Genomic DNA, 22512 nt, shown 5'->3' with positions numbered 1-22512 from the left:
ATTGGGCGTGGGCACTGGTGGTCCTTCCCCTCACGCTGTGCCGCAGGTGGTGTGCTGCCGGAGCCCCATCTCCGCTGGCTGCGGCATGTCCCTCAGCAGCGAACGCTTCGGTGCTGTTCTGGGGAGCACCGTTAAAGTCACCTTAAAATGCGGCGTCTTCCAAGGGGTGCTGCAGCATGTGAATCCCGACCGGAGCCTCCTCCTGCGGAGAGGTCGGGGCGCAGGGCCGGGCCGCGCCGCGCCCCGCCGGCCCTCGGGGCGGTCCCGGCCTGTGTGAGGGGAGCGGGCGGGCCAAGCCAGTGCTGCCGGCCCGCTCGCTGAGGGGAGGGCGCCCGTGGGTGCCGTCCCGGAGCCCAAACGGGTGCCGGGATTAATAAAATAAGCTTAAAGTAGAAGTTGGCGGTACCTGCCCGTGCTCCCGACTGTGTAGGTGCGGCAGCCCCGAGCTGTGTCCAACTCGGAGCACAGCCATCTTACACAAACCCCCTCCTGAAGGGTGAAAGAGCTGTCACTTAAAATAACCCATTTGTTGATATTTTTTTATTTTTTCCTAGTTAATAGTACTACTCAGTCCTGTGGTCTTGCTTAGTTCTGTAAATGATAAGCTTTTAACCCAAACAGTGGAGCTTGATGTATGTCTTGGGTTTTTTTCCCCTCCTTCATTTCAGTGAAGAACTTGGAAACTGGCAGAAGCACTCCAGGAGTAAAGATGTTTTTTGACCATGAAATAATCAATGGTGAGGCTTTTCTTACTGCGTTTCAGAGCACAGGGATCGTACCTGTTCTTAGGTCAGGATTTTAAATCCACTTTTTGGTTGCTCTGCTGCATTTTCCAGTTGCACATCTTTCTTCTAAAAGCAGTAGGACTTAGAATGTTGTATAAATCACACGACTTTGGTTCCCCAATTATCTATCAGTGAAAGAATAATTCCTCACTTTGTGAAGGTCTTGAGACTATAATATGTTAAAGCTTATTAGTTAAATAAAGAATGAAGTCTAATAAGACCACTAATGAAAGTAATTGCTGTGAAGGTAATCAGTTAAGTGTGACCCCTCTTTATGTCTTGAAGGTAAGTTACAGTCATCGTGCATGTTCTTATATATGCAAGGTGTTCACTGATGGGCTGTGCTGGGAAGTTAAAGTGCTTAAAGTTCTACTTAACTTGGTTTTGCTTTTACTTGCACAGGCAAATGCATCTCTGTTAAATGGTCTGTTTGTCTCAGCCTCTTTCCCTGATTCACTAGTGATAAGAATATGGGGTTATTTAAGAAAAACATTTCCAGTGTAAAAAGGTCCTGTGCATTTCTGTTGGCATCTGCTTTGCTGTGGGGACAAGGAGTGAAGTGCTGAGGAGGAAATAGCTAGAAGGCAGCTATTGGACTTAAGCGATTAATTTGTCTCCGTTCTGCCCTTTTCCTTGTACCTGTTTTGTTCTATATGTAATAGTTTGTGAAGTAATTAGTTGCCGTTCAATACTGACTTTGTTTTTGGTGGAATGCTAAGTCATTAGTCTTTTTTAAATGCTAGAGTTCTGAAATACACATTGTCTAGGCTACCGATGTAAGTTATTTTATGTAGGTTTGTACGTCAGAGTGAATTTAAAATTATTTAAACAACACTTTGAGTTCAGTTTCTTTTTTTGTACTTATGGCCATGTCCTGTAGTGGTTACTATTGGTTATGGTTCTCCTTTTTGGGGAGATAACAAATGTAAAAAAGTTGCTTGTCAGCACTAGAGTATAAATTATTTGTTTCTATTGCAGTGGAATTGCTGGATGAACCAGATTCAGGGAAGGGAACAGCAATGCTCCCTGAGTACGTTGAAATGTTTCCTTCCTTTCACGGTAGGAGAAGGGGTGGGATACACTTGCTAGGGGGGCCACCACCTACATTTAGTATAATAAAGATGTTCAGACTTAACCGTGCCAAGTTTGAATTTCTCTGCTCTGAAGAGGTGAACAAGGTGGTGAGTGGAAGACCTCCACTGTGTAAACGGTTCTTTCAAGCTGTTACTTACAATTTCTCTCTTTTTTCTTTTTTCTTTTTTTTTTCTTCTTCCCACTAATATTCCTAGATAGAAAAATTTGCTTCGTTTGTTTCCTTGCCAGCTTGTAGTTTCAGGGAGGATTTCCCATAAGCATTTCTTCTGTGGTGGAACAGTTCCAGGACAATTAGCCTTCCAGGGAGGGCATATAAACGTGGCTTTGGGAAGCTGGTAAAAGTATGTTTAAAACGCCTGCAGACCCAGCTCCTAGATAGCTTTGCTTTGAGTCTTTTCACAAGGCCACATTTAAATAGTTTAAGAGAAGTAGGAATGAAGTGGTGTCTGCTGAATAACTTAAAAGCACGTAGAATTGTGATTAGCAGCACTCTTGCTGCTGTCTTGTCTTCTTTCTCCCTGTTAAGTAAGCCTGTGTGCACACATACTTTAATATGCTCGCTTCAGTAGCAGATTCCTGTGTTAATCCTTTAAATATGCAATTTTAGATACAAGATTCTTCAGCTACATCTAAAGGCTAATCATAAAGTTTTTACACTTTATTCTGTTGACATAGAGATGTACATGATTGGAGCTCTATAATCATAATGGGATGTTTTTATATCAATATAAGGAAATTTATACTAGTAAGTCATATTTCCCAGTGAAGTATTCTTGACCTGAGACTGTCGTGTCACAGAAACTAAACATTTTGTGTGATGTCTTTAAGTCTGGTGAATGTTTGCTCACTCCCTTTTTTTTTTTTTTGTTCCTGACATGCCACCACTTTATATGATTTAATAGCTTCCATTTGATTACAGTAAAGTTTCAGTGGATATAACTGTTTTACATATTGGTGAACTTGTTAAATCACCCTCCAATTACAGTAACTAACTAATGGATCAAATAGTATTCATTCAGTGTAAAGACTTAGAGATATTTAAATTGCGTGGTTCTTGGGCTTCATTCTTTGTATTTTGAACTCTCTTTCCTTGAAACTATGGCTGACCTTTGCAGTGAACATCTGTTTCACCTTTTGCTTTCAGAATAAATGTGAAACTTTAACTGAAATAAAGGCACTTTTGTACAAAATAAGCTTATCTTTGGGTAGTTTCAAGATCTTAAGAGACATGAACACTGGATTAGGAAATTGCTTCACATGCAGCAGTTAATTGTCTGGGCACGGGTAGATGGCACTGGATGAAATAATTTTCTTTATTGAAATGTCCATGCTGGTGGAATGTGTTATGTTTTGACTTCTGTGCTATGTATGGTTGCCTTGCTTGTGCAGGGGCACTTCAGCTGTGAAAGGGAACAAACATGCAGATGCGGGACCAGCATATTGCGGCCCATGGAGTTCTCCTTGCGATTCCCTAGAAAGCCAGCTCAGAGCCTCAAATAGCTTGAAATACTCCCTCTCAGGTAATGTGAATATTAGTCAAGCAATGTAGTTAGTTTTTGTCAGACAACATCTTTCCCAGAGGCTGTGATCTCTTGGTTTGCTATATCAGGACAGGTTGTATTCTGAAAGAGCAACGATCACAGAAAAATAGGTACAGAGCTCATTATCTGCAGACATGCTCTTTGCCTGCAGAAAGGTCATGACATCAGAAGGAAACTCATCTACTTTCCAGAATGTTTGTCCTGTACCTGTCATCTCCTGTAAAAGTGGCTGAGCAGCACAACTGATCTTTTGGCGAAATCAAAGTGCTTCTGCCAGTGAGCATTCCTCTCTGGTGATTGTTTTAATCTTATACTTGTTTGTGAAATATATGTGGCGTGATAGATATTGCAAAGCTTAATAAGACGCTTGCCCTTTGGTTCTGTGCTGGCTGTCACGTGCTTGCAGTGATTTGGTTGTGGTTCCTGCTGTATACGTGTATCACAAAATGTGATCGGCTCATTCTGTTCTCGTAGAGCCGTGACAAGAGTGCAAGACCTGTGTAGGCTAAAGGAATGTTAACTGCATTTACCTGGGTAGTGGGAGAGAAAATGAGCAAGGGCTGATGTGATCTGGGAGAGCCTTTAAACACTTGTTCTTATGATCTTTCAACTGACTATTATTTTAGAGTTTAGAAGATTGTCCTTGTGTTGTCACGGATGCACATTATTAACATTTGCATCTTACCTAAAGAGAAGGGAGAAAGAACCCTTCTTTACATGTTCATTAGCCATTGTTAAGGAGGTGTTAAAAAATATTAAAATCTGGCTTAAATTCTCTTTGCCCCCTTGATCCCTTAGCTATCCATGTTCTGTGGTGTCACTGTCTGTTAGTTTTGTCTTTGTTACAATCTTTGTCCTTCCCTGGAAAATTCACTGGGAATTAGGGTGCTTTTTTTTTTTTTAATGGGTGTAACTTTTAAAGTGGAAGCCTTTTTCCTTCCTTTAAGCATCGTAATGACAAAAAGTAACGCTACAACTCACTTCTAAACAGCCTGGTTTTCTGTCAAAAACCAGAATTTTGGCTCACGCTCTAGACTATACACATATGAATCAGATCATTCAGTAATCTCTTTGGGTGTGTTCAGGAAGCAGAGAGGGAAGAACTGAACAGCTAAACCAGAAAAGTAGAGTGGTTATAGAACTATCACGTACCTTGTGCAAAGTTTATTCAAGTAGAGGAAGTGCCTAATGATTATTTTTTAATTTCCTCTTAGAGAAGAAGGAGGAAGAGAACGTGGAGTACACAGTTATTAATTGTTTCCAGAAGTTTGGCCCAGCAGTAAGTACTGATGAAAAAGTTCTTACACAGCGTATATGACTTTCTAAGCCTGTTCCATCCTAATTGTCAGTAGATCCCCTAGGTGGCAGGATTGTGAGCACTGCTTCATGACGTCTTATACTGGAAATCACTTTTGCAGACTGTAGTGAAACTCGAGTCATAGGTTGTAACTGGCTTTTTTAAGTCAAGTAGCATCTCTGGTGGCATCAAGGTATGTTTAAAGTGTGTGTATGTGCAGGGAGAGTGCAATGCATGTGAGTTTGCAATGGGTGGGTGTGAATTTGCATCAGTGTGTGTTGGTTGCTGTTTGCATACTCTGTGTCACCAGTAACTGAGGTGAAGGGTCAGTATTACTATTTAGTGAACAATTATTTTTTTAGGAAGGGAACAACCTGAGGTTTTGTTGGCATTTGGAGAGGGAATCGATTGTGTTGGTTTTGTAGGTGTTTGGAACTCTAGACATGCCTAGACCTTTTTCTCTTAAATCATGTGTAATAACATAAGGGGACCTGGTAGAAAGGCTTTGTTTCAGAAGTTGGAGCCAATGATAGATTTATTATTAGATTGAATAGTATTTTTAAAATCCTGAATTAGACTAGCAATACTGTAGGCCCTCCATGTCATTTTATCTTGCAGTAACATCAGTTGGGATTTGGGCTGTTATAATGTTAGTCTATTGCACATGCAGAGGAAAAGCTCTTCCCCACAGGAAGAGATTTCCCTGCTTACAACGGAATCTTAACTGTTGATTGAAAGAGAAGCTGGCTTTATTTCTGTTTATGCCTTCTACTCTTGTATTGCATGTGTACTACAGGTTGCTGTATGTTAATTGGCTGAAAAATTTTCATGTCTGTGAGAGTAATGCGTTTTTCTTTTATATCTTAGAAAATTAGTTATCCTTTTTATCTGAAAGGAACACCTTCCTTATGTGATTTTAAGCAAGTTCCTAAAACCTCCGTAGGATAATTTCTTATGAGGGGATCAGGGAAGTCTATATTCTTTAGTTATCCATAATCTCTGCTAAATCTGTCATTGATGTTTCTAGTTGTGGAATTTCCAGCTGTCTGTCTGTAACTGGACTGATACTGTGTCTGTTTATCTTGGATCACTACATATCTGAGATTCATTGTGGTTTTGATCTGTATTTACCTTTTAAAATATGGATCATGACCATAAAAATTGCAGTTTACTATTTGTCCCTCTGTCATTCTCTGGCACTATCTGTTTTATCCCTATTTTTTTCATTAGGTGCTGTACCTGAAGCAGCAGTGTGTCATAAGTGTAGCAGGAGAAGGTGTTAATTTGTGTCGTTATGGAAAACTGTCATGGCTTGAGGTAAGAGACAGATATTTCCCAAAATGTGCCATTAAACAAAGGCATAACTGAGAAACGTTTGGGGATTAGCCTGTGTTTAAGACTTACTTGTGTAACTGTTTTGGTAAGGGGTATAATGTTCTTCAAGACAGATCAGGTATTTCATAAAGGACCTGTTACGGAAAGAATTATGCTATTATAAGGCAATATAATAATTACTTTTAACTTGTATGTAATATATACATTTGTATATAACAGTGTACCGTATTTGGTTTGCCATCTTTATATACTTGTATCAGGTAGAGGTATTACACTAGTACAGCTGTTACCTTTTGAAAAACCGCTAGACCTAATCACAATGCCAATATAATTGAAGGAGTGAAATCCATCTGAAGATGATACAGTATTGTAATTAGCTGTGATATTATCAGCATCTGAAAAGGAAGGAACAGAAAGGAGAACAGCTTAATGTGTTAGCTCAAAATCATCTTAGTTTATTCTTAAATAGGTTTAAAAGTGAGTGTGTTTATCCAAAGCAAAAACTTGTGTGGCAGCTCATGCATCAAACTTAACTCATTTATGCAGAAGTGTCCACAAAATGTTTGCTTTGGTATACCTAAATTGCTTTCAAATAACATCTTTTGTTAAACCATTATGAACTTGAACATAGGCAAAACCTAAATTTTATATCCCATATGAAATGGTAGGATGGAAAATTATGTCCTTTATTTCTTTGGTAGTGGCCTTTGACAAGGAAAGGAATGTCATGGGCACAAGGATTTTGTTGAAGTGGTTCTTTAAAAATATCACCATAATAGGTGTAAGAAGTACCATGCATAGGGTTGCTCTTGATGTGTCTTAAAATGCTGTATTTAACTGTATATAGTAGACTGTTGGGTCATTCTTTCTAATTATTTTGAGAGTCTCTGAGCATCTCTCAAAAAACAAGACTTGTTCATGAATTAGCATTAAGGAAACTAAACCTGCTCTCCCCAACATAAGCATGTACATAGGAGATTATGGCTTGTGGGCAACAGTGCACACTCTCCTACTGTCAAATCCTTTGTTCTTCTGTCCCTCACTCATTTTCTCTGCCATTTGTTGTAGATAGCAACAAAGAGCCGTATTTTTCTATTTGATATTTTCTTTCTGGGACCTCAGGCTTTCAAAAATGGATTACAAATGGTGCTGGAAGATAAAAACATCTTGAAGGTAAGGGTAGAGACTGTGTGAGGACATTTGTGGTGGCAGAGGTCGTGTATATATATATATATATATAATGATGTAGTTGCACCAAAAAGTCACAGTTGGACACAAATTTGTCTGACAGCTCTTTCTTGCTTCAGGTCATGCATGACTGCCGCTGGATCTCAGACTGCCTCTTTCACCAGTACGGTGTCCTTCTCTTCAATGTCTTTGATACACAGGTACCCTTCAAATATTGTGGTTGGGAATAAAAGTTTCAACAAGAAACGCTTCAGCCTTGTTCAGGGCATTGTCTCAGAGAAGGTTTAACATTACTAGAATGTGACAGTTGCTGAACCACATAAATGTAGCATTTATGTTCTATCTAAAAAGAACGAGCAGGCAAGGCTGATAATGTTATTTAGAGTCTTGTGTAGACCCATTTCAAAAGGTAGTTAATATCTAATATTAGCAGCAACTTTAATGTGTTGTTTTGGTTTTTTCTTAAGATATATTAACTGGTATTGATCAAACTTGGCACAACCTGAGTCTCCTGTGACTTAAACAGAAGCCAGGTCAGCTTGTGCTTTACATTCTTTGTTATTCTTTCAGGCAGATTAAGGCTACAGGTATCCAGCCCTGGGAAGCACCTGCTAATAAAACAGTGGTGGATGTGAGGGAACAGGCCAGGTTACCAGGTTGCTGGTGCTGGCCCCGGTAGTTGTGGTAATTAATGTGTGACTAACAGGAGAATTAGAGCCTTTCAAGAGAGAAGAAAATAACACAGTGGCTATGATCTTTCATAATGGGCATGGATATGTTATGCATAATTATGTATGACTTGTCGTTGCCTTTATACTGACTTTTCATGTCATAGATATGACTGCCTATAGTACCTCTTCAAAGCCCTAATCTGGGCTATGTGGTAAGCTTTATACAGCAGAGGTTTCTCTCAGTCCCTTTCTGATGTTAGTTTGGCCCTTTGCCCCTAAAAATTATGTTATTCCATTACAGGTCAAATAGCAGTGTCAGTGTTAAATCTTGACTGCATGAAAAAGATAGGGGTGAAAATTCCCACCAGTGCTCCCAAACGTACTGGCTAGGACATGTAACTGTTACAGTGGAAATAGCTAACCAGAACTATCCACCCTAGTGTCTAAGGTACACAGAATTGCACTCATTGTTCTGTTGTCTTGGTATGAGCTGATGTGTGTGCTTTTCTTGCACTGGTAGATCTGTAGGGTTAGATTCAATTACTCTGATTCGTTGGCCTGAATCCTACTCCTAATGTAAGTAAGCTAGTGAAGTCTGATTTTGGCTACCTTGCAGTATGCCCCTGATATTGTGGAATTAAGCTGTCGTGTCTTCTACTTCGTACTACTGGAGCAAGTAACTGGGAGATACCTCTGAGCAAACTCTCATAGATGGTTTTTGTGAAGCACTTTTTAGAGACAGCTTCCCAGTGTTGTTAAAATTGCAACCGGCCGTAGGCACAAGTAAGACTGCTTAAAAAACACAGCAATGGAATGAAGAACTCTGGTTTAGGTGGCATCCTGCCTGCATAATTTGAAAAGTATTCCTTATCCCTGTTTTTGGCCAGTTGCTGCAACTGTTTATTCCTTGCAATAAGTAACCTAATATAATGAACACAACACACAGAACGGCAGTGAAAGGTTTCCGATGTTCACTGGCTGTTACCCCATTTATGTTCTTATAGCACTTAAGCATCACCTGTTGAAGTAACTTCTAATGATAGCATCTGTGGAAGTCTGATACTGCTATTTCACCTTTGACTGCCTTGGGTGTAGTGGAGGGGGTATCCCTGTTGGGCTATAGCAACCTGCAAATTCCTGCTGACTGTAAAATGTTGCTGGTTGCATATCTGTGTCCTACCAGAAGAAATAATACAATTCTTCCTAGAGGTGTGTGCTGAAAGAATAAAGAAAATCTGACAGCCTGAGACTTTCCATAAGACAGAGGTCCATGCAAGGTTTAATCATAAAACGTTACGATTAATCAACATTTAATCATATATTCTTTGATTAAACAATTATTGTCTGGTTGTTGTTGTCATCTGGTTCCACAGGTAAATGCACACACTCGTTAGCATCTCGTAGTTTTTCTGCCCTTCAATTCAAACCTTAGCATGCAATGACTTCGGACAAAGATTTTCACAGTGAAAGCTAAGCCATTGTTTTCATTGTGGGCAAGTTTGTTCATTCAGGTTAGATGTCTTATGAATATTGATTGCAAAGATTCTTTCATTTTTGTCTTTTCTCTCCTTCTTTCCAAAGCACTGAAAGTCTTTACTAGAAACTCTCACTAACCTTCTAGATGAATGGAATATATTTCTGTAGGTTTGAACATCATCTTTGTCTTGACTTTGAGTAAAAGTAACTGATTGCTTGAGAAGATCTTTTCTGGGGTAATTCTTCTGTGTTTGGCCACTGAGGGTGAAAAGCCAGAGAAGGTTTTAGTGATCAGAAGTACAATACAAAGGGCTGTTCGGTAATGAGTGATGGAAAATTCCTCTTTATCTGTATTGTGCATACAATCCAATGAAGGTCAGCTTCACCTGGGTCTTCTCCATTTTCTTGTCTTCAGTGGACTCATCAGTTTGAATTGTTGCAGTTGCTTTCTCCAGGTATGTTTCCTGCTACTTTTCAGCTGGTGGTTGTAGACTTCTTTGGACTGCAGCAGTGTACTCAGCCTAGCAAAAATACAGGCAGTCCTAGATTCTCTGTCCTACCACAGAGCATAGGAGGTCTGACATAATTTATTTCCTTAGTTCAAGATTGCTTGTTCTACTTGTGGTACTTCAATGTTTTGCATTTTCTTCGTAATACCTTCATATGATCTTTTATTCCTTGGGAATTCAGTAAATGGATTGGCTTAGCACTTTCTTCTGGTAGGCTTAGCAAATACATTGCCTCTCTCCCAGAGAAGGCAGCAGTTAGCTATTTACCTGATGCCTTAGAGGCAGCTTTAGTCATTAATAAATCATACCAACTTGCTTGCCTTTGCTATTGGACAGGAAGAGGTGTTTGGGGTTTTTTTTCAAAGACTTTATAGATAAGTTAGGAATGGGGGTTTGGTCTTGAAATTTACCCTCACTGTAAGAGTCCAGAAGAAGTTAGTTACAATTCTGTGGTCACCATTGCTGGTGCTGCCACGCACTATGTGGACTGGTCTCTATGTGGACTGGTTTCGATAGCACAGAACAGCTGGGATAGCGGCTTCAGCTGTAACCCTTGCAATAAAACTGGGCTGGCCTGTAAGCTCATGGTTTTGTTGGCAGGATTGTGTATACTTGTGTTGAGTGGCTCAAGATCTCTTAGTAAGGAGAAAAGGGCTATGAGAGGTCAGTGGGGATTTCGGGGGACCACAGTGGGAATCTGGGCTTTTGAGTAGGAGAGGAAATCTGAAGGGTATGTTCTTCTAATGACAGACAGCTCAGTCTCAGATTTTGAGTGTGGATTCAGACTTCTTATTTTTTCCTCCCCATTCCCCTGGTAAGTGTACTTTCTTCCAGGCTTCCCTTTGACCATTGTCACCTCTCTGCACCTGCTGCAATAGTCCCACTCGTCTTTGTGTTCCTTGGTTAGGGACAAGTCAGAGCTGTTCCCGCTCTTGCTGCAGAAGGGCAAAAGGGATGAAACCAGGATGAAAAACAAGCAAACACCATGCCACGCAGTCATTGCTGCAGGCTGTTGTCTGCGTCCATTCTGGCTCTGTATGCTGTCAAAGATGACTCTTACTGGCAAAAGATTTTTTGACAACTTAAATATTCTTTCATGTTTTCCTTACATTGCATCACTATTTCAGGTTTTAGATAAAAGGCAAAATTGTAAGTATTCCAGGGGAGGACCACTGTATGTTTACTCTCTTCTGATACTGCTCCTTTGGAGATGAGTACAGGGCTAGAAAAAGCCTTAGGTTAATACAACATATAACTTATATAAATCATTCTTGTAACTTAATTCACCCTTTTGTGTAACTTAACAGCTTTAAGGAATCGGATTACTAGGTCTGCAACTGCATGCAGTCAAAATGAGGATTAACTGGTTTGTAGTGTACTTTACCTCTAATATGCATCCCCACTGTCAAACCTCCACGTTCTTTGCCTTGTGTTAACGGATGCTGGTCATGGCGTATCAATCCTTTCCATCACAGGTTGCTGATGCTCTGCAGTTCTCAATGGCAACAGGTGGCTTCCTTCCGCACCGTGTCTGCACGTTACAGGAGTGTTTGATGCAGCATTTGAAGATACCTTCCAAATGGGATGCCATCATGAAGTACGGGCAGCAGATGGCTTCAGTGAGTGATTCAGTGAGGCACTTTCTGGAGACTCAGTTGTGAGCTGTACTTTGCCCATATTGAGATATTTCTGTCATGTTTTTTTAAGAGCAATGGCACTATGCAGTGGTCAAACTGCTGTAGTTAAAGACATTTTGTAACACTGACTTGGGAGACAGATGCAAGCTTTAGTTGGCATCAGTGCTTATGCTGGTATTTCCCAATAGCTTATTTGAAATCAAGGTTTTGAAGAACCACAAAGCTTGTACAATAGAAGATTTATATATAAAACTTGGTTAAAAAGTGTTCTGGATATCTTGATATACTTGACTAATTCTGAAACCTAGTTCCAACAGAACAAGTTGATTAAAATGAATCCTGAGTCAAGTAGTGAAAGAGGAAACTTTTATTGCCAGCACTATTAGAATGAAGAAATGAGAGTAGCAATTTTTTTTCTTGCTTGTGTACTTCAGTAGCATTTTTCCAAATCATTATTCTGTATTGCCCTTGTTTTTGTTAATCTTTCAGAGGAGGACAAGCAGGGAAAAAGTAATAGGCCAGGAGCTCATAAGATTTGGGAAACATAACCTTAATAAATAGAATAGAACAGACTATTTCAGTTGGAAGGGACCTACAATGGTCATCTAGTCCAACTGCCAGACCAAGTCAGGGCTGACCAAGTTAAAGCACATTGTTAAGGGCATTGTCCAAATGCCTCTTAAACACTGATAGGCTTGGGGCATCAACCACATCTCTAGGAAGCCTGTTCCAGTGTTTGACCACCTTCTCAGTCAAGAAATACTTCCTAATGTCCAGTCTAAACCTCCCCTGATGCAGCTTTGAACCATTCTCACACATCCTATCACTGGATACCAGAGAGAAGAGCTCAGCACCTTCCTCTCCTCTTCCCCTCCTCAGGCAGCTGTAGAGAGCAGTGAGGTCACTCCTCAGCCTCTGTTTCTTCAAACTGGACAAGTCCTAAGTCCTCATGGGACAAGCTGCTCCTCATAGGACATTCCTTCCAGCCCTATCACCAGCTATGTTGCCCTCCTCTGGATGCATTCAAGGACCTTCACATCCTTAAATAGCGGGGCCCAGAACTGCACAGTGTAAGCCGCTCTGCAGTGGCAGTTTTGCTCAGGGTATGATGGTCATGCTGCTTAACTGGGGCTTATTTTCATGTTCTTCTGGTTCCAGTTGTGATGGCTGAAGATGTTAGTTACTATCCTCAGCTGCTTCCCCAGCTCCCTTGATGGGAGGGTTTTTTCCCCTTTAGATCTTTCAGCTCAGCTCTTAAGAATCAAACCTAGTTTCAGAGTTTTCCATCATTAAATGATGGAATAGGTGCGTGTTAGGTTCTGGTTTGTTTCTTTTTTTAAAGAAGCAATCCCTCCTCCCAAACTCCTCCTCCTCTAACATCTGCAGGCTTGCACACAAATGGCCTTAGTAGCTGCAAGCATTCAGTAGCAGTGAAAATTGAGATCAGCATCAGGAGATATATGTTGTAAACTGCAGAATAATGTGATGAAAAGCTTTGTTATAATTTTGGCTACTTAAATAACTGTTTTCATTTGCATTGGAATACACAGGAGAATCCTGACATATGGTTCTCGAGACCGTTTCCAGCTTCTCTGCTTAAAGCGTTTGCTCTGAAGGCTATGTACCTTCTGCTGCTCCACTCATCTCTAATGGATAACTTGATGTCTGACCTAAAAGCTGTCGTACATGATTATTTAAATGCTTATAGGACTGGGTCTGGAGATCACCTTGGGAGCACAAAGGTAGGTATGTCTTTGGTTGTTTCTCTGGTTAGTGATTCGACCTAAGGCTCTGATGGATAAAGTCTGGAGGACCTAGCTACAGTAGCTTCTTTTTCTGCAACTCTTCACACTACTTTATGCCACATGCTTTGTTTCCTGTGTGCAGCAGCAGAAGTGATGGTGTCTGTATCTACCTAGCTGCATTTCATGTTAGTCCCTTAGCACAAGTCCACCTTGAGTTAGTACTGTGGATGGTGAGCTGCAGCTGTTAAGACATGAGCACAAGCACGTGTGCCTCCTGTTCACTCTTATCTGAGACTTAGAACCTCTGGGCTCAATAGGGGTGGTGTATGTGTGAGGGCATGAAGAGAGACAGGCAGTTGCGAAGCGTTAGTACCTGGTGCTGCCAGAGTTGCTTTGTTTTGGTAAGAGCATTTAGTCCCCAAATTTTGTTCTATTTTTCTCCTATTCTGTCATCTTTACCGCTGAGCTGTTTTGCATATACTGGCTGTCTCTGAGAAGTAATGTCTCTTGTTGGCCAACGATTTTTATTTCTGTAAAAGAATCTCTGGGTTATCTTACCTTTCTAATTTGTTCTCACCTGTGTTGTCAAAAAAAAAACCCAAAAACAAAAACAAACCAAAACCAAACAAGTCAAGTAACACTTTTCATCTTTGTTTACATAGAACTGGTAGTATTGCCTGCCCAGATATCCTGTAGTGGTGCTTGTATGGTGGCTACTTCTGTAATTGCTTTTTAATTTTTAAATTAGATTTTTTGGAAATTAGATTTTTTGGTTAAGGAGCTCGACTTCCTGCTCTAGTGGAAAGAACAGGTCTAATGGAAGTATTGGTGTGGTCTTTTTCTGTCTTCTCAATGAACTAATCTTAGGAGGGCTTACAATAACTCTGTAAGATGCTGCTGGTATTAAATTCAGGTGAAAAGTAAATAGTCAAACATCCTCATTCATCACAAAGACACTGAACTAACATTATTAAATCCTGTTACCATATCATTTTTGCAGCTGTCTTGAAGTATTTATTAGGAAAAGAGAATGCAGGTCTATCTTCACAGAAGAAATTGTCTTTTTCTTAGCCCTGGTTTAACAAAGCACTCAAGCACAGACTTGAATCCTTTGGAAATTACTTAAGGGCTCAGAGCAGTAAATCCCATTATTGAGGATTTAAGAGGAGATTAGTTTAGATAACCACAAGAGGTCATAGTTGCTTCACAGATGGAAGAGGAGAGGTCATATCTGAAAACCTTTTCTTTTTAGAGAACTGCCAAAAAGAAGGCAGCTGTTCATAATTCCTGGAAAAAAATGAGCTTGACATGTGAGTTTCCAATGTGAAATGCATGCAAAAGTAGGCATCACCCAAGGGAAAAGAATACTCCGTTGAAGTGAAAAGAGTACAAATTCTGTTTTGCATTGGGCTATTTGGTTGTAGGGTTTTTTTAAAGTGGTACTCCGGTTGCTGAAGCCAGTGCTTTTGTAAATACATTTATTCCATAAGATTCTATACGATTAATCTGATCCTGAGCATTTCAAATGGCATTTTGAAGATCTAGTTAAGATCACATCTGATAATGATACTTCTTGCAGTTGCTTTAGAAATGTTGTAGTATGGATAGTAAAAGTAGCCTTTTTCACCATCATTTCACTGTTAATAATTTTCTGTTGTTTCTGTATCTTGCGAGATCACACAAATGGAATGTTTCATCTACTTTATTTAAAATCTGATTGTAATACATATTTGAACTACAAATATGGAGTTTGGTTTAGTTAAGCTGGTCCGTTACTTCAGTTTCTTCACCAAGTAAACAAAGTTAACTTTAAGGGACTCTTTTGCAAGTTGATGAGCTGAATCTGTTTTAAGGAAAAAAAAAAAAAAAAAAACAGCAAAAAAACCCATAACCCAACCTTTGTTTGTACAACTTCTAGGTTTTCTGGCTAGGTCTGTGTTAATTCCCTGAATCAAAAAGCCTTTATTCAGATCTGATTCTCAGAATGGAGTAATAGTCAAGATACTTACACATTCCAGATATTCCCTTATTTATTCTAGTGCTTTTTCATGGATATTTGGAAGTGAAGTTTATCCATTGCTAAGGTCCGTGTTATGCTTTCTGTGCACTTGGTAGAGCTACAGTTGAAAGTTACCTGGAAAATGCTTTTACTGTATTATTTTAGTTTTTACACTGACCAGTTACAATTTACACTTGTGCTCCACCTTGGACCCTTGGTGAACAGCAGTCTGGTCCAATGAGCTTGACTTCATCTTGGAGCGGACTCTAGCGTTGCTGTTGTTGGAGACTCTATGCTTGATGACTCTCTTCTCCAGACATGATCTGGTGCAGTTCCAACACTACTTCATCAGAAGTAATGGATCTCCTTGGATTCTGAAGTAAATAACCATGCCAGGGAAACATTTTGGAAACCTGAAATGTGTTATCTACTATGCTCTCTCCAAGTTGGAGAACTGGAAGAGAGACCTCTGTTGCTGAAGCAGGACTGCAAGCAAAGCCAAAGACAGTAAGTGCTCCAGGGCTATAAAGATATCTTGCACTACTTCGGCTTCTAAATTGGAAGGTGGACATAATTCCTGAGTGAACAGGAATGATCTGTGCTACATCAGGCCTTTACTTGAAAGTTACTTGAAAGCCACTAGAAGAGAGTCGCCGAGTTACCACAGCCTCTTTGATTTACAGGCACTTGGAGAAGATGACCAGATCTGGAGGCTGACTAACTTCTATCACTCCAGTTAATGGAGACTCTTCTGGGCCCTTCTCTGTTCTGTTTTAGTTCTTGGCTCGTGCTCTCTAAAAAAGAACCACCAGGTCTTCAGCTTTTTGACAAAGGTAAAGCTAGTTATGTTGGCATGCCGTCTGTTGTGCCTATGGGCTACAAAGGTGTTTGAGTACAGTTGTACCTGACTAGAGCAGTGAACAGAGACATGATTCCCTGGCCTGCTCTTATTTCCTCTGATCTTATTGAGTGACATCGTGTCACAGAAGAATGCTTTTTTTTGTTGTTTCCTTCTCCCATTTCCCCAAACTTATGATGCTCCCATGGAAACTATACTTGCAAAACACAGATACAGACACAGTTTCAATCACGAGGCTTCATCAAAAATTAAGTACTGAAGCTGGATGGAATACATAGCCACATCCCTTCCCATCTCCAGCTGTCACATGTTGAATCTCAGCAGCTGGATCAGGATTCACAACATTGAACTTCAGCTTGGACTAGCATGGTAGCATCCTCCTAATGCTTCCTGGGTCACTGCCACATCCAGAAGTTTATAATTCTAACAGCTTTTGTGTGTAATAACAGTATCAGGATATACTTAGTGAAAAAGATGCTTCGGCTTTCCAGTCTCAGGTTGCCTGTGAATTGAATAATGCTGAGTAATGACCAATAATGGTGAATAATAACTACTGGGGCAGTTCTTACTTTCTCCTCTTGTTGAATCAGGGGGTTCAGTCTCTAGGAGCAGATCTGGACCAGACCCTGTTTTTTCTGCTTTTGTAAATAGCAGCAAGAAAACATGAATATGCATGATGGTGGAGTAAAAGACAAGCATGTTCACGTGCCCTTATGGATCACTGCATCCACTGAGAGTTGAGGAAAGGCAAGTGTGAATAAGGCTGATGAATGTAATTTTCACCCCCTGTCCATGGGCTCTGTATTCCCAGTCTCTGCAGTCAGTTTTCCACATGCATTTTTTGTTCCTCAGTGAGAAGCTTTTCTATGCTCTAACACACCCCTTTAGTGGCAGAACATACGCATCACTTTCTCGCTAAATGCACAGCTCCTACTAGAGTCAGATGATCCCTGTGGCCTTCAGTATGTTCCAGAATGCTTGACTTCAGACTTATGCATAATTGCATACCTGTGTCTAAGTTTGCCGTGTTTCTTGAATGTGAATGACTGCTGGGGGTTTTGTTCTGATGGAGCTTATTTCAAAAGAAGCTTGTACTTTCCCTTTACTTAAGACAAGTTTTCATAAATAACTTGATGGGAACAAAGTCCTAGGTTGTCAGAGGCCACAGATAAGCTCGTAGAAATGGAGATTAATGACAGTTTATTGCTTTCACAGCAATAAACTGGTAAGAGCAGAGGAAACAGCAGTTCTATATTTTATGCAAATAGCATGTTTGAGTCTGACTTGGATGTCATAATTCTCATGAGAAACTGCAGCAGTCACTGGTGGTAGTCCTAGTTTCACCTGAGGTTTCAGCCATCTTTTCTTCCCCTTGATCTTTCAGATGTTTTGCCGGAAATTGCAAAGAAACAGAGTCCTTGTGATCTGCCAATGGGCAGCCCTTCCAGCAAGACTTCCACCTTGCCTCCGGACAGGCAAACACATTCGTTTGTCATTTGATAGTTGTTTCAGCAGTAACAAAACGTGTAATGAGGAGCTGGCCTATGAGGTGGTACAGCAGGTGGGAGACATGCTGTGAAAGTGGCATGATGCAACTCCATGGATTAGAGCTTCCTTCAGGAAAGGGTTGTGGAAAACATGGATATCATGCATCCTAGCAGTTGCTAGCAACAGTGAAGTATTGCCAGTGGTCCACAGCAGTCAAAAATGATAATGCAACACCCTTTTGATGTAGTACTGGGAGAAGAGAATGAAGCGGGAAATGGAGCAAAAAAGAAAAAATAAAGGAAATATTAAAAAAAAAAAAGGAAATAAAAAGAAAGGCATCTCATTGATCCTGACAGTTTTGGAAATGTATGTTGACACTTTCTGTGGCGCCTTGTGTCATTACCTGCAAGCAGTAGTTGAGTCTTATGAATAGTGGACCCTCCCTCCTAAGCAATTGACTTTTTACCCACAAACCAGGTGCAAAATGGTAACCTCTGACCCAGCACTTCATTATCAAAACCCTCAGCTTCCCTCTTCAGCATCTTTCTCAAACTGATGATCTTCCTTATTGCTGAGGGGGAGAACTTAACAAGAACTTCCCACCCTGAAGGTCTCTGCAGTTTCCTGCATTTTCAGCATAACTCTCTGCAAGGAGTAATTGTTCTTCCTGTGGATGCAGACATCAAGTAAAATGGGCTTCTGTGCCTCTGCAGCTCTGTCACTAGGAAACTGCTGGTAAAGGAGCTATATGTCCTACATTTCTAACTCTTCTTGTAGATACATATCGTGTGTTGTTAGGTACTTGGAAATGCAGCTGCATTCTCCTATTTCGGACTTAGATTCAAAGAAGCAAATGCAGCCTGGGAGCCCATCAGTGTAATGAAGAAAACGTTCTCCTAGAAGTGCAGTGTTTTCTTGTTTAAGTGGTGACAGTTCACAAGCAGAGCTCTGGTACCACAGGGGAGTCGCACGCTCCTGTGCTGCAGAGTTGATTTCCCAGTGCACTTAAGGTAAAGCTGCAGCAGTTAAGGTGCGATGCAGTATATAATACCAGATAACATGTTCATGACATATGGTGGCATCAGCTCTGTCCTCTGTCTAAATATAATTGCGTGCCAGAAGTTTTCCTAATTGGCAGGTGAGTTGGGACTGCACGCAATGCATACTAATCATTATGAACATACAGCCTGAATTTTTGTGCAAGTTGGCTTTAGGTGGTTTAGAGCGTGGATTCCCTCTCACTGTAGGATACTGTAGCAGTTAGGAAGCTGGCTGTAAATTATTCTGGTTAAACAGAACTGAAGGTGCAGTGTTTTCAAGTAAGCGCTTGCTTTGCTTTTTTCTGTAATCCTGTCTGAACTATTTAACCTTCCTCCGGATCTCTGCAAACTTCTAGACATGGGTTTTGTGAGGCATGGCTTCTTTTTACAAAAGCCACAGTAACTCTTTTCCAGCGCATCACGTCTATATAGGCACTCATTCTGTTCTTAGTGTTTCTACCAGTATGCTCATACAGACATCGGACTTGACAGCATGTTGGTTCCCATATCTTTCCTGGGGCCTTCTTTAAACATTTCCCATCTTCCAATCCGTGGGTATCAAGGCAGGTTTTAAGCAAGATACTGTAATTACTAGTTCAGCCCTTTCATCTTTCACTGTTTAGGAATTTCAGGTGAAATCCATCTTGCTGTCTGTATTTCAGGTAGTGGTATTAAATATATATGGGACAATCTGAAACAGATTCTGGGTACATAACGAATGGTATGGGAATCTCCACGGTTTTTTTTCCATGCTGAATGTAGAAGAGAAAAAATGTTGTGTTTTTTATTATGCTGCTTTTGTATTCTGATCATCACTTGGTCCTGCAGCATGGTTGACATGTTGTCCTCCTCTCATGTTTAAAGATTTTTTTTATTAGTTCTGTTATAATTTTGTTAAATATTAATAGACTTATTATGGCCTGCCCTTTGTTTTTTTTCTGTAACTTCATCCTTACCATTTTCTTCACTTGGATGTGGCTTTGCTTTCCTGAAGGATGCTTAATAGTCTCCATTCCCCTCAGCTGTAGTCCCGTGGTTTCCTTTCACTCTTTCTGTGATCTTTTTGCTGTTAGGTAATGTTTATTCTATGCTGCTTGTGTGTTGTCTTGAAGTTGTCTCCATGCTACCTGCTAGGATTGAATTTGCTTGTCTGCCTCTTACTATTTCTTATCAAGCTTCCTTATTTGTGTAATTCCCCTTTCTACAGCTGAACACAACTGTGGATTTTTTTGTTGTTGTTATTCCCACAAAGATGGTGAGTTTTGCAGTCCTTGTTAAGGAGCAGCTCCTTGAATGTAATACGTTGAACAGTGTCCCATGCACTGCTCAGGACCAAATCAATGAGTGTATCTCTTTTCACATACTCCCTAAGCAGCTGTTCCATTGATTTGTTAACTATGTTGGCTTTTTTCCCCCCATAAGGTGTTTTTTTGGTTCTTTTCTACCCATAGGATAGATAGAATACATGGTTTCAAATGAAAAGCCAGGAAAGCTGTCTTTGCAGTGGCTCCTACAAGCAAACATGAACTGGTTATGCCTCTTTTGGGGGTTTTCAACAACTTTATAGTGCAAAAGGTTTCTCAGGAGACATCTAAATCCCACATGTGAAGTATTACTTAATCTTGAAGGTCTTCATAATAAAGTAGTAAACAATAAATGCAAGTCTAGTATTTTTCCCTTTGGGTTGCCTTTAAAAGAAAGGGGGGAGTGGAGTGGAGAGATTTAGAAGTGGAGAGACTTTTTTCACCTGAGGCATTGTTTGTCTAAGCAGGTAGTTAATAGTTCCACAGATCTAATGAGAGATGATTGTTCTGTTCCATTGGATAATTACAGAGGGAGCTCTTATCTGGTACTAGCAAAAGTAGAGCATGTGTATGCATATGTATTGATTTGATTTCTTTTCTGGTTTTTTTTCTTTTTTTCCTTATCAGCCCACTTGCATGGAGCTGCCGGAGGAGCTGCGTCAGCTGACAAACATACAGAAGCTGCGAAGGGAGAAAGCAATAAAAGACTATAGAATGAATGAGGATGGGCTTTTGATCAGACCAGCCATGGAATTAAAAGAGAGAAACGATCCACAGAAGGATGGAAACTACAGAGATGACAGGGATTGCTTTCCCACAGATAAAGCAGTGTTTCAAATTACATCCTTCTACAACGAGGACATACATGGTCAAGAAAATCAAAATCAAGGACCTTAAACCAGCCTCAGATGACCAAATCTAATTTCTAATACAGGTGACTTGATGAGCTTAGACTGGGTATTTGAAGACATTCACATGAAAAAAGGGGCTATTCCCCCTGCAGAAGTGTCAAACAAAAGCTCCTTTATTTACAATGACAGGTAAACCCATTGTTAAATGCAAATAGCGATGGCCTTTTCTTCAAAGGAAATTCCTTCTGTATCTGACTGTTCTTCTCAAAGTCTATTTTTGAGATCCATTTCTTTCAAGAGCTATTTTTGATTTTAAAACAAGTGACTTTTATTTTTCTTACATTATTATCAGACCAATGTCTTAAATTGTATTTTGGTTCTTTTGTTACCTGCTGCAGATATGTAAAACTCATCCAATCCAGATACGTAAGCAGGGGAGTTTATAAGATGCCTGTTCATTGAGATTAGAAAGGGTTTGCTTGGAAAAATAAAAAAACCCCAACCTTCTGGGCAACCCGTGTGGGCTTGGTTTATATACAGATAAGTCTCTTGGCATAGCTATACAAGTCTGATAGGAGAGTGAAAAAGATCACACCATAACGAACCGCTACGCTGGCAAGAACAGCAAAGAGGTGTACGAATGAAAAGGACTTTTCTGCCAAGTCAGAGTTATTTTAGGCTGAGAAAAGAAGCTCCCTGCTGAAAGCTGCACGCCACCATTGTTTGTCAGCACTGCTGTATCAAACTCGTGTAGATAAGGCTGGAACACGAATGTGGTGTGTATACAGACAAGTGTGTATAAACCAGGGGGGGTAAAGTTAAATTAGTTTAAAAGATGTCTAGTATTCCCACACAAGCAAAATAAGATGTAAAGGCAAACCCAGTTTATTTCCAGTATACTTGCTTTGGATGGTATACACAAAAAGTAAAGCTCCTCCAACTGATAGCACTCGTCTGCCACATGACAAAATTAATGCAGGCCATGCTTGAGTCTTGGAACATGTTTTTTGGCACATCACTATATTTGACTTGCAAGCACAGGACTGTTGAAAATTCTTTGCTTTTGAAATTCTGTATACACACCCATGTATGTATTTAAATGCTTAAAAAATACAGCATGTTTTGCCATTCTAATGCTTCAGACAGGGTGGGGAACACTTTATTCAAGTGTAAGGAAGGTTTTGTTCTCAGGGTTGTGCCTGTGAGTATCTGTGAATGCTGATGAACAACATGAAATAGGGGAGAATGAAGAGGTAACAGTCACTGTTCCTGCCAGGCACTGCCGTTGTACCGATACCTGTTAGAGCTGTTTAGCTTTGGATGTACATTGGTGTGACTAAATGCTTAGGATGTATCCGTGTGCATTTCTTTTAAATACTGTTAGGGGAAATGTGTGTTGGTTTGGGGGTTTATTGTTTGTTTGTTTGGGGTTTTTTCTCTCTGCAAAGAGGACTAGCATTTAAATAGGTCTTCTCTATATAGTTTCCTTGAAACTATAGATAAGACTTGCTCACTTCTGTGAATGGCAGAAAAAAAATAGAAGAAAAACTTCCAAGGTTTGCTCTTCGTCTTTACATTTTCTATGTTGTTTTGTTTGAAACCCTTAACAGTATTCTATAATCAAACTGTATAGTGCCTGTGTCTCAGTTCACTTTAGAAAAAATAAAAAAAGGTTTGAAACAAGTTTATCTT

The 22512-nt window shown here is 40.2% G+C and overlaps 1 protein-coding gene across 4 annotated transcripts; it reads left to right on the top strand.

The window, feature by feature from the left end:
- The first annotated feature begins 14 nt into the window (after window positions 1–14).
- On the top strand, window positions 15–22497 carry EXD1 (exonuclease 3'-5' domain containing 1). Of its 4 annotated transcripts, none has more exons than XM_074584578.1 (11): window positions 15–212; window positions 669–737; window positions 1764–1815; window positions 3270–3400; window positions 4636–4700; window positions 5949–6035; window positions 7122–7226; window positions 7361–7441; window positions 11373–11516; window positions 13085–13276; window positions 20597–22497. In XM_074584578.1, the coding sequence occupies exons 1-11, from the start codon at window positions 86–88 to the stop codon at window positions 20864–20866; spliced, it is 1323 nt and encodes a 440-aa protein (XP_074440679.1). In that variant the 5' UTR covers window positions 15–85; the 3' UTR covers window positions 20867–22497. The 4 variants fall into 4 exon arrangements, with proteins under 4 accessions (XP_074440679.1, XP_074440681.1, XP_074440682.1 ...); XM_074584580.1 differs by having other exon boundaries at window positions 21–212; window positions 13085–13280; window positions 20597–20814; XM_074584581.1 differs by lacking the exons at window positions 1764–1815; window positions 3270–3400 and having other exon boundaries at window positions 21–212.
- Window positions 22498–22512: the final 15 nt, after the last annotated feature.

This window comes from Larus michahellis, chromosome 4, assembly GCF_964199755.1.
Source record: "Larus michahellis chromosome 4, bLarMic1.1, whole genome shotgun sequence".
In the NCBI taxonomy this organism is placed as follows: Eukaryota; Metazoa; Chordata; class Aves; order Charadriiformes; family Laridae; genus Larus; species Larus michahellis.
The sequence above is the reverse complement of the archived record's forward strand: the minus strand, read 5'-3'. Positions and strand labels throughout refer to the sequence as shown.

Coding starts and splice junctions, on each gene's coding strand:
- EXD1 (XM_074584578.1), top strand. CDS start 86: ATGTCCCTCAGCAGCGAACGCTTCGGTGCTGTTCTGGGGAGCACCGTT. Junction 1,816..3,269: donor GGAACAGCAATGCTCCCTGA/GTACGTTGAAAT, acceptor TTGCTTGTGCAG/GGGCACTTCAGCTGTGAAAG. Junction 7,442..11,372: donor TCAATGTCTTTGATACACAG/GTACCCTTCAAA, acceptor TTTCCATCACAG/GTTGCTGATGCTCTGCAGTT.